The following is a 13,083-nucleotide window of genomic DNA, read 5'->3' as shown; positions in this document are numbered from 1 at the left end:
CCTTTGAGGTTTTCGACGAAGAGGAGGCAGTAGCCAGCGTCTCGTTTACGTTCCTTGAGTTTGCACCTTCCCATCGCGTTCTGGAAAGACTGCAGATGCACCTTCGGGTCGGTGGTGCCATCGTAGACGAGAATTTTGATCTTCCCAGGATCTGAGATGTTAGTTTCCATGATCCGGGCAGTAAACGGAGTTTTCCGCGCTTCCTCTAGAAGTCTGTCAATCTCGGGTGCAGCGCTTTTCGCGTGGTGAATCTGCGACTTTACCGCCTTGACTTCTGCCGCAGTTTTTACGATGTACTCGTGGAGATCATGGATCTCATCAGGATTTCTAGCAGCCTTACGAGCCTGTCGGCGTTGGCTGCGGTGGATCCGAGCCTGATTCTTGGCCAGTTCTTCCTGCTCTACCCAATAGAGGTTTTCTTCTTCCTCTGTCATGGGCTTTTCGAACGACGCGTCCTGCCGAGTGGACGCGTCCTGCCGAGCGGACTGGCTTCGCGTTCTTCTTGGATGGACGTCGGCACCTCCGTCCGAGTGATCGGACTGGTCGCTTATGTCCAGGTCGATCCGCTCGAAATCGCCTCCTTCGTTGCTCCCGCCATCTGGTCCAGTATCACGGCGTTTGTAGTGACCGTGGATACGTTTCCTGTTGGAGTTCTTTCAGCGTTGGCATTGACGGAAGTCCCGTCGTGCGTTTGCTTGTCTTTGTCAGCGTCGATCGTCATACCTGACTGAGCGTGCGTGGTTGCGTGATAGATAGATTCGTACCCCCCTCCTTCTAGCGCCAAACTATGGGAACCGGAATTCACACCGTCGAGATTTATTAATCGGAGGAAAGCCAAGCTAACCTAGCCTTTCCTGAAGGTCCCGGTTATCTGCTGGGCCACACACAACACAATCAATATGAAAGAGTCGAAAGTAATAAATCGTAAAAGAGCGAAAAGAGAACAAAGAGGTCTTATTTCCGAATTCACGTTTGAGCGTGAACAACAGGAAAGATCCTAGGCCACGAGAGATGTTGGTACGTTCGCTAGTCCAGCCACCTAAGTTCTAACCTAGTCGAGTCGCATCTCGATAGTAAAAACGGAAAAATGCCTAAATTGCTTTAAGTATTAAGTTTGCTCTGAGAAAGCTCTCCCTTGCTCCTCTCCTTAAGCCCTCCTTATATACTCTCTCTAGGTCGGTTTGCATCTTTTCATGGGCTGGATTCGTCGCGAGTTGGGCTTTTCCATTTTTCGTCACCCTTCATGATTATCTTCGGAAACTTGACATTTATCTTTTCCTGCGAAGAAAAAATAGACTGTCATATAAGCCTTGGGCTCAATCATGTTCTAAAATTGTAAGTACACCGTTTAGCCGCGGTTCAGGCCCCTTTTGGACCGTTTTGGGACTTAGACGTTTTTCCGATTTTTCCATAGTCGTTTTATACGGCAGGCAGGTAAGATCCTATTGGTTTTTCCGAAAGGATTCCAATTCTCCGTATAGTTAAGGCAACTGGTGTTCAAGCTAACCATAGTCGTTTTATACGGCAGGCAGGAATCCGTTTCGACGGACCAAGTTTTTTATAACTTTTCCCGAAGTCTTTCTTTGATAATCCTAAGCGAGACGAGACATGGGTATTGCGTCCAAGGGCCCGAGGATTGTTTTACGGGAACTTAGAAGATGATGCACAGTTTCGGGACAGGAGGTCGGTCCTCGCCCATGGGAGAGGTGACCTCGGCGCGGGTGGTCCTCGCCCATGGGAGAGGTGACCTCGGCGCGGGTGGTCCTCGCCCATGGGCGAGGTGACCTCAGCGCGGGTCAAGGTGACCTCGGCGCGGGTCGTCCCCGCCCATGGGCGAGGTGACCTCGGCGCGGGTCGTCCCCGCCCATGGGCGAGGTGACCTCGGCGCGGGTCGTCCCCGCCCATGGGCGAGGTGACCTCGGCGCGGGTCGTCCCCGCCCATGGGCGAGGTGACCTCGGCGCGGGTCGTCCCCGCCCATGGGCGAGGTGACCTCGGCGCGGGTCGTCCCCGCCCATGGGCGAGGTGACCTCGGCGCGGGTCGTCCCCGCCCATGGGCGAGGTGACCTCGGCGCGGGTCGTCCCCGCCCATGGGCGAGGTGACCTCGGCGCGGGTCGTCCCCGCCCATGGGCGAGGTGACCTCGGTTGAGACGGTCCTCGCTTACGATCGAGACCTCATCCAGACTGATCCTCTTCTCGACATTCCTCGGTTCGCATCCGCGAAAAGCTGTCTTTTACTTGATTAACCGTTTTCCGGGAATGTCTAGTTTTCAAAGATCGATCAAGAGTTGGTTTTCCGGGAATTTTCAGGCATTGATGCCGTCGTGACCGGTTTTAACCCAACAAGAATTACTGGTGGTAAGTTTTCAAATTCTTTCTGTAAGAAAATAAATAATCGTGTGGTTTTGTCACATTCCTAAATTCCTAATGGGTCAGTGTTTCCTAGATTATATATGAAATTTGTATGGCGCATGCATCATATATTATTCTAGGTATTGGTCTAGATAAACTTATATAGATAGAAATGTAACAATGTTATCACTTAATCTTCTCTATTATGACAAAAAGTTAATATTATTAAAATAGAGTCATTAAAAATCTACAGTATGTTGGACCTATTCATTTGTAATTTAACATGTATTATTTAATATATGTCTTAATCAATAAAAAGTAGAATCATTATTAAAAATAGTTTATGTGTATATTACAAAAATTCTATTATTATTAAAGCCTTAATCTACTTTTCAACCCATATTGATGCCAATAAACAGATCGGTTTTAAGTTTTAACAGAAGACAATTAGATGTTTTCTGCACCATATGCATTGATAAAAACTTTAAATTCAAATTATATTTTTTGATATTTTAAATTTTATTATTTACTTACTAATATTTTAATATGTATATATTTATTTAATTATAAATAAAACAAAGATAAAATAAACAATTTTGTTTATTTTGAACTTGTATTTATTAATATATATACATTTATATATATATATATATATATATATATATATATATAAATGTATTTAAATTATAGTTGTATATAGTTTTTTATCCATTTATTTTAGCTAAAATATATTAAATTAACTTGTGTAAAATAATAATTTTATACAAATCATGTATACTTTGATAGAAAAATCAACTTGTGTGGGAACCGAAATTCGTACTGTCGATTTTCGTTTAAATAAGGAAAGTTAGGAAAACCCTAATCTTCTATAGGTCCCAAATATTTGCTAAACCACACGCCAAGCTATCATAATACGAAATAAAGACGAGAAAAATAAAAAATCCAAAAGAGAGCAAAATAGATCTTATTCCGAATCCGCGTTTGAGCTTTACAACAAGGTAAGAGCCTGGGCTACGAGAGCTGTCGGCGAGATTCCTAGTTCTAAAACACTAAGACTACAAGACCTAATTGGGACGCAGCACGAATAACAAAAACAGAAAGTTGCCTAAAATTGCTCTAAGTGCTAAGTTTGCTCTGAAAAAGTTCTTCCATGTGCCTCTCGCCTAGGACTCCTTATATACTCCTCCAAAGTCGGTTTTAGCTTTTCCCTTCCTGCCCTTAAGCCGTCTTAAGTGAAAAATAGAGATATTTCATTTTTTTCGATCTTCATGTTTATCCACGGAAACTTAATATTTTTATTGTCTGCGGAAACTTATCTTTATATTTTTTTTATAAAATAAAAACATAAACCGCCATAGTGTCTACGAGTTCATCCTGAAAGAATCGTGAGTGGGCTTCTAGTCGCGTTTTAGACCTCGTTGGGCCGTCTTTCGACAGGAAACGTTTGTTACGATTTTATTTTCGACAAAAACAAGTTATCGCGGTTTTTATCGTAAATTTTCCACGGTAACTTTGATCGGAATGATGTGAGAAATGATATGGCTGCGGTACATGGGAGCTAGCATTGAGGAACAGACGAGAATGCACAGATTTGGGTCGTACCCGTTGATCGATGTCCGAGACAGTTCGGTCGCTACGTAGCGGCCTGGTCCGCGCTGGATCTGTCGCTACGTAGAGAAGCGACCGAACGAAAGGCTTGGTCGGTCGCTACGTAGCGACCGACCGAGACCGACTCGTTTTCGGGTCGGTCGCTACGTGGCGACCTTGTTTGGATCCTTTTCTGATGTTTTATGAACGTGTTCTTGGACTATTGGTGTTTAGTTTTGACGAATCAACCGAGATCAGTGCATGATTTTACCGCAAAGTTTTTCATAAAGATCTCTTTACGAAGATTACTTTTCGTAAAAACGTTAATGCTGATTTTTACGGATATTCAGATGTTAACTTCGTCGTGTCCATTTTTTACCCCAACAATCGTCGAGTGGTTCGATGCTCGGACCACTCGACGATCGTCGAGCGGTCTGTGAGTTCGGTCTGGTTGCCCCGAGCATGTTTTTAGATGATTGGTCATTTTGGGTTTCGGATAAGTCTTTCCAAGAAATTTATCGTAAAAATTCTTTTCAGTAATTTTTACGAAAATTACTTCTTTGAAAAGTAGTTTTCGACGACATTCAAGCGTTAATTCCGCCGTGACCGTTTTTGACCCCAACAACTTGTAAGTAGCATAAATTAATGTGTATAAGTATAAATATGTGAAATTTATACTAATGATGGAAATTATCATAATCAACTTGTAAGTAGCATATATTAATATGTATAAATATTACCAAAATTTACACTTTAAATTAATTTTATCAAATTTTACTATTACTTTTGTAGATAAATAATAATTGTTGGACTCAATTTTGGTCAACTAGGTAATTGAGCCTAAGTGACTTGGGCCGCGCAACCAATGAAGAAGCCCGACTCCGACGAGCAAGAAGAGATCGATTCGAAGAACCGGAGATCGCGGAGCGGTTACGGAGATCGCAGAGTCACTCCACTATAATAAGAGATCGACAGGAGACAAAGAATGACACGTTGAAAACTCTCGAGAGAGCTACACACATCGACCTTGTTTTCACCTAGCTTTAAGTCTTTTCTCTTATCGATTTCGTTGTTAACGTTCGATCTCATTCCATTCATTGTATCCAATCTTATTTACCAATAAAATCCATCTTTGCCTACTGGAATCCGATTACATCGTTGTGTTCTAAAGATATTGTTGCCTACATCACCTTTTCTTCCCGAGATTAAACTATCGATCACTATCAAATACTTAGTGTGGATTTTAGGATCTACATTTTGGCGCTGACAGTGGGAAGATAAACGAAAACATCATTGCTAAGAAACCAATCTAAGTTTCCTAAGCGCAACTATGGATCATAATCAAACAATCGGAACCACGCCATTAAGAATCAACGACGTCGATCCTATCGGATCCAACTCGAGAACCGAAACCCTACCTGAACCAACGGGTACTGATGGGACGGTCGAAACAGCCCAGACGCATCAAATCCCTCCAATCGGATCCTTAAAACAGGACCGAGCGTCAAGCCACGATCGATCCTCACCACCAGATCAGACCTCAGTCCCAGATCGAACCTCGACCCCCGAAAACTAAACCCGATCTCAATCAGCGAGACCGATATCTCCAACCCCTCTAGCCCAAACTCGGGAAGAAGCGACCGAGCTTCGAGGAATGGTCTCGTCACTAATCGATAAAACTCGCAACCAAGAGGTCGCCTATCGGACCATCGTTAATCGAATAGATCTGACCGAACGGGAACTCGCGGAACACCAAGCTAACGCCCGAGAAAGAAACAACCGCCGTCCGATCAATTAAGAGGAACGCTAAATCCCCGAAATACATGAGCTTTTAGTACTCTGGAGATCCCAAGCGTTCGATCCGTACGCTACATGGGAGAAAACTCACAACGACCCCTGCTACAGGGCTAAGCCCACCGAAGCTTGAGTTACAGCGGGCTGTATGAAATAGATACCGGGTTGCAAGGTCCGCGAAGTACTCCGATCCAATCACAAAACGGATATACGGAAAGACATGGGGAGCCAAGAACGCGAATTCCACCACTGGGTCATCCGACCTCTGAGAATCGAACTCCATCTGCTACGAGAACTTTTCAGCAAATGGGGTTCGGTGACCCAATAGGACAAGCTCCAGGGTACGACCCCCGCAGACCTATTGACGCGGATCCCCAAAGAGAAAACCAAGGATCCCGAATGAAACCAGATCATTCCAGAAATATATCGAAAGAAACGACACCGAGCTCAAAAGGATACACACCATCGTGCATATGGTGACAAGCTCTGCCCCAAACATAGATCTGGTTATCGAGGAAACAAGAAGGACTCCATTCATAAACCGAATCGCCAGCGTAAGACTACACCATGTGGGAAAACTGAAATTCCCCGAGTATGCTGGGAACACATACCAAAAAGCCCACGTACGAGTCTTCCGACTAGCGATATCAAGAGCACATCTCAATGACGACGAAAAAGAGGCTGGTTATTGCCGCTTCTTTGCTGAAAATCTCATCGGGGCCGCTCTTGAATGGTTTGCTGGCCTAGAGAAAAAATCAATCGACAACTTCACCCAATTAGTGTCTACATTCCTCAAACAATACTCAGTTTTCATAGAAACAAGGGTTACCGAGGCAGATCTCTGGAATCTCAAGCAGGCGCCGTTCGAACCACTAAGAGCATACATAAACAAGTACAGAGAAATCAAAGCCAAGATTTCGCATCCCAACGAAGTCGTGGCCTTGGTAGCACTAAAAAACGGCGTCTGGTTCTCATCCAAATTCAGAGAAGAAATGACAGTACGAGCACCCATCTCGTTGGACGACGCCCTACACCGAGCCTCCTATTTCGTGACCCACGAAGAAGAGGTCAAAGCCTTAAAGGAACATTACAGCACGAAAAAAAATAACGTCGCCAAAAAGACTAATGATTCTAAAGAACCAGCAACTAAATAGCAACACTCCTACACGATAAACAATTCATCGCAAAACAAATCATTGACGTACGATCTCAACAAATTATGTGCCTTCCATAACCGGAAGGGCCATTCAACCAATGAATGTCGAGCAGCACTTCGCAATCTAAACGAAAATAAAGAAACCAGCGAAGATGCTGGAGAAGAAGAAGAAGCGCCAGCAACTCCGAAAACCAATCGAAAAACTAAAGCCTCTTCGAACCAAAGAAACATGGAACCGAGCTGGAATCACCCAGCTCTCCACCCCCAGCACCAAAGAAAAGAGTTGTGATTTCATGGGGACCAAAATGCGATATCCCTAACAAAATCGAAGGTCAGACCGAAAGAAAAATGTGCATCGATGTCACGATAACAATCTGCACGTTAGAGGACCTCAACGGAGCCCCTCTCCTTCTAGCGCCACTTAATACAATCCAAATACGAAGTCCCCCTTCGGGAAAATCCCCAACTTTAAGCGAAAGCATAAGATGGCCAAAATCCAGGAACTACTGGAGAGACCAATTGCCTCACAAAGTCGGAAAAAAGACAGCAACCTGTCTGGGGGACAGAAACACTACCAACTAGCACCAACCAAAGAATTGAACTTCCCGGCTTATGACAAAAACAAAAAACTAATCGACTTTATCTACGGAGGTTCTAAATTTTGGAACTCGGTTAACTCGATCAAAGCATACCAACGAATAGCCGAGAACAACGTAGGAATCAGAGAGCCCCTATCAGGTCCCGACCACGAAATAACTTTCGACGAGAACGACACAGCAGATCTCGACAAACCACACGACGACACCCTCGTAATATGACTCGACATCAGTGGTTGCGAACTATGTCGGGTTATGATCTACACAGGAAGTTTGGCCGACTTCCTCTTCTACGACGCATTCAAAAGGATGGGATTCACCAAGGCCCTCCTTAAACAAGAACGAACTCCGCTAATCGGATTCGCAGGAGAAACTACTTACTCCCTCGGATCAATCGAGCTCGCCGTAACCGCCGGAGAAGTCAAGAAAATCGTCGAGTTCATCGTGATATATCGTCCAAACCCGTTCAACGCAATCCTCGGAAGACCTTGGCTGTACAGCATGAAGGCAGTTCCCTCAACCTATCACCAATGCCTGAAATTCTACTCAGAAAGGAATCAAAACTATCAAAGGAAGTCAAAAAAGCTCCAGAACCTGCTACCTCGCAAGCTTTAAAGATATCAAGCCACATCCCTAATCGACGCTCAAGCTTCGAGTAAACGTGCACACGTACACTAACAACAGAATAAACGACCCTATCCCTAGGGAAAAAAATTGAACTACGTTGTGACTTGATCCCTCGTCGAGGGTACGTAGGCAACTCACGACATGAGTTCAGTCACCCACCAACCACAAAATTTGAAAGATGTACACCGCGACACTCGAAGTACGCCAGCACGACAACATCGACCTCAAACGGAACAGTCAAGCTACTATCTTTGTCCCAAATTTGTAACATACCGACATTTTAATAAAATCCAATTCTATTCTATTATTCAAATAACTTTGAGCTCATTAAAGATATCCCATATCCGAAAAACGTAAACCCCTCGAATACTCAAAACGTCTGGCTGCAAACCAATACCTTGATCAAGTCCTCGGACACAGCCAGTCCAGCCAACAACACGGCAAAACTCGCTAACAATACCTTTTGTGCGCTAAACACGTGTCGATAAAGGTATCTACGACAGACTCGACCCACGGCCTCAAAGAATCGGCCCACATACGAATAAAAAAAAAATAATAACAACTCAAGAACTCGTAGCCTTTTTCTTTATTGAAAGAACAATGTGACAAAAACAAAAGGGAAAAACAAAAACAAAAATCAAAATCCCTCAAACTACTCTTCGGCGTCAAATTCGCCGTTCTCGAACTGATCGCCCGCGCACCTCGCTTCATCACCCGCTTCTTTCACCTCAGAAGGAACTTTCGCAAAGAATTCCTCCGGCAGGTCTTCCGAAATCTGAGAAAGGTCCAGCTTCCCAACAGAGAAATCCGACACCGCCATCACATCGAGTTCGGACCCGAGCTCAACTTCCTTCGCCCGAAGACGCAACAACTCATCTGAAGCCAACAGGTTATTGTTCATGATCTCCTTCAGGAGATCTATATTAGTTATAACTTCTTTAAGACGAGCTTCACATTTAGCTGCAGCCTTCTTCTTCTCCCACTTCTCCTTCAGAGATATCAGCACGTCTAAATAGTTGTCGGCCAAGGCTTTCTTTGCATCATAAGTTGCGTGACGAAGGTCATCAGCAAATTTACCAGCGGAAGACTCGATCTTCGCCTCCAAAAAAGAAACCTGCTCGAGGGCCGACTTCCTCTCGTTACTTACAACTCGCAAACGAGCCTCGAACGAAGCAGCCTGATTCCCTAGCTTTTCGGCAGGAGCCAGCTGAGCCGCGTTAACACGCTCTCGATCCTGAGCCATCTTCAAACCAAGATTTAGCTCCTGAACGACCTTTTTAATCTCGTAAAGCTCGTCAGAGCGCGTAACATCCTGCAAACGCCTCTCCAAAGTCGCTGCGAACTCGTTGTTAGCCTCCATAGCCTGAAATGCAACGAGTCAACATGAATAAAAATGGATTGAGGATTCGATATTACGAGTATCAAAAGACCGACCTTAGCGTGTGCAACAGCCATCTCAACGTAGGTGTCTCACTCTGTCATGTTTCAAAGAGAAGGAAGCAGACACCCGGCCGGCTTAAAGTTCCTGACCAGATGAGCAAGGTTGCTCGGATCTTCCGTAATCGGACAATCCTTGGAATGAGAAAACTGCCAATGAAATGGTTTCGCAACAACGCTGTCACCCGAGACACCAGGACGATGATCAGCACCAGTCACTTTTGTCTTCTTCGGAGGATCGTCTCGACCTTCCAAGCCATTCGGGCTGTTCGAGCTTGTACGAACTATCGCTTTTTCTCCTCAAAGATCCTTCCCCTCTCTGATAGCGGGAGAACGAGGAAGTCGGGTCTCCTCGCGAAGGACTTCTGTAAGCGCCTCGCTCACATCACCAGAACGAATTTTTCTGTGCCAACACTCCCATTTCGGCCGCGTATCCTCTCGGACTCACAGATACTTACTCTTCTCGACGACAAATCAATAAAAAAAAAAGAAGAAGCCTCGCTCAAAACATGTAACCGATACTAAATAAAACAAGACCTTATAAAGGGTAGAGGCACCGAAAGATTTCAACAAGAAAGGGGAATAAAATAAAAATATATATATTCCGAATAACTTATCCGTACAAAAGCAAAAGAGATATCGAAGACAAAACAGAAAAGGATCACTCAAGATCCGATACAAAAGTAACAAAAAAAAAACCTAAGAACTAGCTCCTTCGCCGGAAGACGATCTCACTGCTGCATCGTTGATAATCGAGTCTTCAGAGACTTGAGGAAGGTTGAGACCTGCCACCGACCAGTCCGGAACAGCAGCCAAGCCAGCAATAGCTTCAAAATCCTTCTCCATTTCCTTATGATGATCGATCTCTTCATCTACCACTAGCCCCTCATTCTTGATCTCGTTTAATAAATAAAGATTAGCAACTAGCTCGTGGAGCTGAATCCCAGCAGACACCTCCTTCTTTTTCTCAAGCCACCTCTTCTTTAGAGAAGCAATAACCTCTCGAAAGCCGTCAGCGACCTTGCGACGAGCAGCACGAGAACCTCTACGGATGTCTCGATCATGACCTGTTTCAAGCTCTGCGACCTTGGTCCTAAGAGCGGCGACCTCGATCTCAAAAGCCGCCCTTTCACTACGTGCCCTCTGCCATTCATCCTTCAAGAGCATCGCCTCTCCCGTCTTCTTTCTAATTTCTTCCTTGGCCAGTAGGAGCTCCTCTGTAAGCCTCCGAACCTCGGCCTTTCCTTTCTCCACCTCACCCTCATTACGAAGAGCACGAATGCGATCTTCCATCGTTACGGTAAACTCGTTGAAAGCTTCCACGACCTGGAATCAGCGGAATCAATATCCCAACATTTCCAAAGAAAAGTACGTATGTAAATCAAACCTTGGAGCTCGCAGAAACCACTTTGGCATAAGCCTCCTCCTCGCCGGGAGAGACAAGAGATGGGGGACGACAGTCCGCAGATCTCGTACGCTGAGCAAGAGAAATAAGGTCGCCTCGATCCATAGACAAGGCACCATCACCTTCAAGGACGAGCTTCCAACCTTTCAACTTTCTACCTGAACGAGACGACTCAGGTACGACAGCCTTCGATAATCGACGTCGTTTACGACACGCAACGACGGAATCGTCCTGCAAACCGGGACTCAAGGAAACAGGAGACTGACGTCCACCAGGGGCACCTTCATCATTCGAATCTACAATCGAAATTGGAGGAAGTCCGCTAGCGGCCTCACTCACTGACGCCAATCTAGAGGTACGAAACGACGACCTCCTGCCTCTCCAACCTATCGCAAGGAGGAGGATTGCTAGAAGGAGCCTGTACCTCCTCCTGAGAGTGCTCCGCTTCATCCTCAGAGGCACCCGCGATCTCCGGGGCGACACCTGATCCACCCGACATCCAGAAAGCAGGTCGAACTCGAGAATTATCAAAACAGGACCAATCCGAGCGACCTCTCCGGAGAGCTCCGACTAACCCCCGAAGCCCATCGGTCATATCTGATCTCCACGAATGAACTAGAACAAACGAAAAAGAAGACATAATCAATCAAGAACAGTCTGCACATGCAAAAATCAGTAAAACCAAAAATACCGAAGAGGAACTCACCTATGTCCTCAGCCCAATAACAAGGAAGGCTCGAGAAATCAGAGCTTCCCACTGACGCCTCGTCTATCTTGAAGACAAAAAACTCCTCTCGCCAGTCCTGATCACGGTACGGGACACCCTGTATGATTTGACGTCCTGGACGGGGAGACATAAGAAAGGTCCCAGGGTTTTGACTGTTTCTCTTCATCAGAACAAGGTGACGAAGCTCTTCGAGGCAAAACAATAGACCTTCTTCGCGATTCTTGACCAGGAGTGCCAAAAGATGCCTCAAGAAATTGGGGCACATCTGAGTAAGCGATAAACCTAGGTCCGCCAAAATATTAAGGATAGGCTCCGGGATTGGAAATAAAAGACCATAGGTGATGTGCCCTTGGGTAGCGAACCGGGCAAAACAGACATGCATGGCTTGATCATGGGAAGCAGTAAAGATATATGTTCATTGTTTGACTCATATCTTACAAACCACGAGGCTTCTACGCATGAAATCACTTGTAGAATGTTCTCAACTCAATTACGGAGCTCCTCGAAGAAGAATCAGATCAAGCGGAGTTCATATGTGACAGTTATGCCATTTACAAATCAGGTGATCTTCAGTTCTCGCGAATTCAGACCACCCGAGAAGCTGGAAATGACTAACCTTCTTTCTGATGAACCAACGACCAATTCAATCATGCCAAAGGTGATTATTCCTGTTCTAAATGTCCAAGAAAGTTTTGGGCTTCATGGTCTACAAAAAAAAGAATCAAAAACAGACTTGTTTGGACCAAATGGAGAAACCTATAAAAATTGGCTAAGGAAAAAAGATGGATTTCGACCAGGCCTTAAAGAGACATGTCTTGGCCCTTATCAGGAGCATATTCTTCACTTTTCAAAGTCCTGTCGTGGCTATATCAAGAGGCAGTCCAAGTTTCAGTCAAAGATTTTATTTGGTCAAGTCTTTGTTTTTATTCTCAATGCCTTGTTTTTAGTTTACTCATATCAAGCAATGTATAGAAACCCTTCTTTTGTTGGACTTGTGCGTCATATCAAGCAATGTATAGAAACCCTTCTTTTGTTGGACTTGTGCGTCATATCAAGCAATGTATAGAAACCCTTCTTTTGTTGGACTTGTGCGTCATATCAAGCAACAACTGAAGTCTGGTAGTATCAAGAAACTTTCCGCACGTCTTGTGTCACCGATCAATCCACCAGTTCTCCCTTTTGGCGAGTTCATATCCCCTTAGTCTGATTGAGTGATCCTTTCCTATTTTAGGGGTATCAACAGGTCTCAAAGAAGGAGAGATACGACCCACCGTATCCGTCACAAACAGCTTCTGGAGACTCAGACGTAGAAGCCAAATCAACTACGACGGCCCGATCGACACCGTGAACGGTGTAAAGCTCGTCGAGCCGGTCAGCCTTGATCGTCGGAAGAGGACAGAAGA

At 45.0% G+C, this 13,083-nt stretch overlaps 1 protein-coding gene across 1 annotated transcript; it reads right to left on the bottom strand.

Moving 5' to 3' along the window:
- Nucleotides 1-10,247: 10,247 nt before the first annotated feature.
- On the bottom strand, nt 10,248-11,945 carry LOC106324017. Its single transcript, XM_013762043.1, has 4 exons — nt 11,660-11,945; nt 11,324-11,568; nt 10,936-11,184; nt 10,248-10,874 (listed from the first exon to the last, which is right to left on the bottom strand). Exons 1-4 carry the CDS (start codon nt 11,943-11,945, stop codon nt 10,248-10,250), a joined length of 1,407 nt encoding a protein of 468 aa, XP_013617497.1.
- Nucleotides 11,946-13,083: the final 1,138 nt, after the last annotated feature.

This window comes from Brassica oleracea, chromosome C2, assembly GCF_000695525.1.
Source record: "Brassica oleracea var. oleracea cultivar TO1000 chromosome C2, BOL, whole genome shotgun sequence".
In the NCBI taxonomy this organism is placed as follows: Eukaryota; Viridiplantae; Streptophyta; class Magnoliopsida; order Brassicales; family Brassicaceae; genus Brassica; species Brassica oleracea.
Note: the sequence above shows the minus strand (reverse complement) of the source record. Positions and strands in the feature narration are given on the sequence as shown.

Excerpts from the sequence above, each read along its gene's own strand:
- LOC106324017 (XM_013762043.1), bottom strand. The coding sequence starts at position 11,945 with ATGTGCCCCAATTTCTTGAGGCATCTTTTGGCACTCCTGGTCAAGAAT. Across the intron at positions 11,569-11,659 it reads TTATTGGGCTGAGGACATAG|TTCATTCGTGGAGATCAGAT; the intron begins GTGAGTTCCTCT and ends CGTTTGTTCTAG. Across the intron at positions 11,185-11,323 it reads ATAGGTTGGAGAGGCAGGAG|GACGATTCCGTCGTTGCGTG; the intron begins GTCGTCGTTTCG and ends CCCGGTTTGCAG.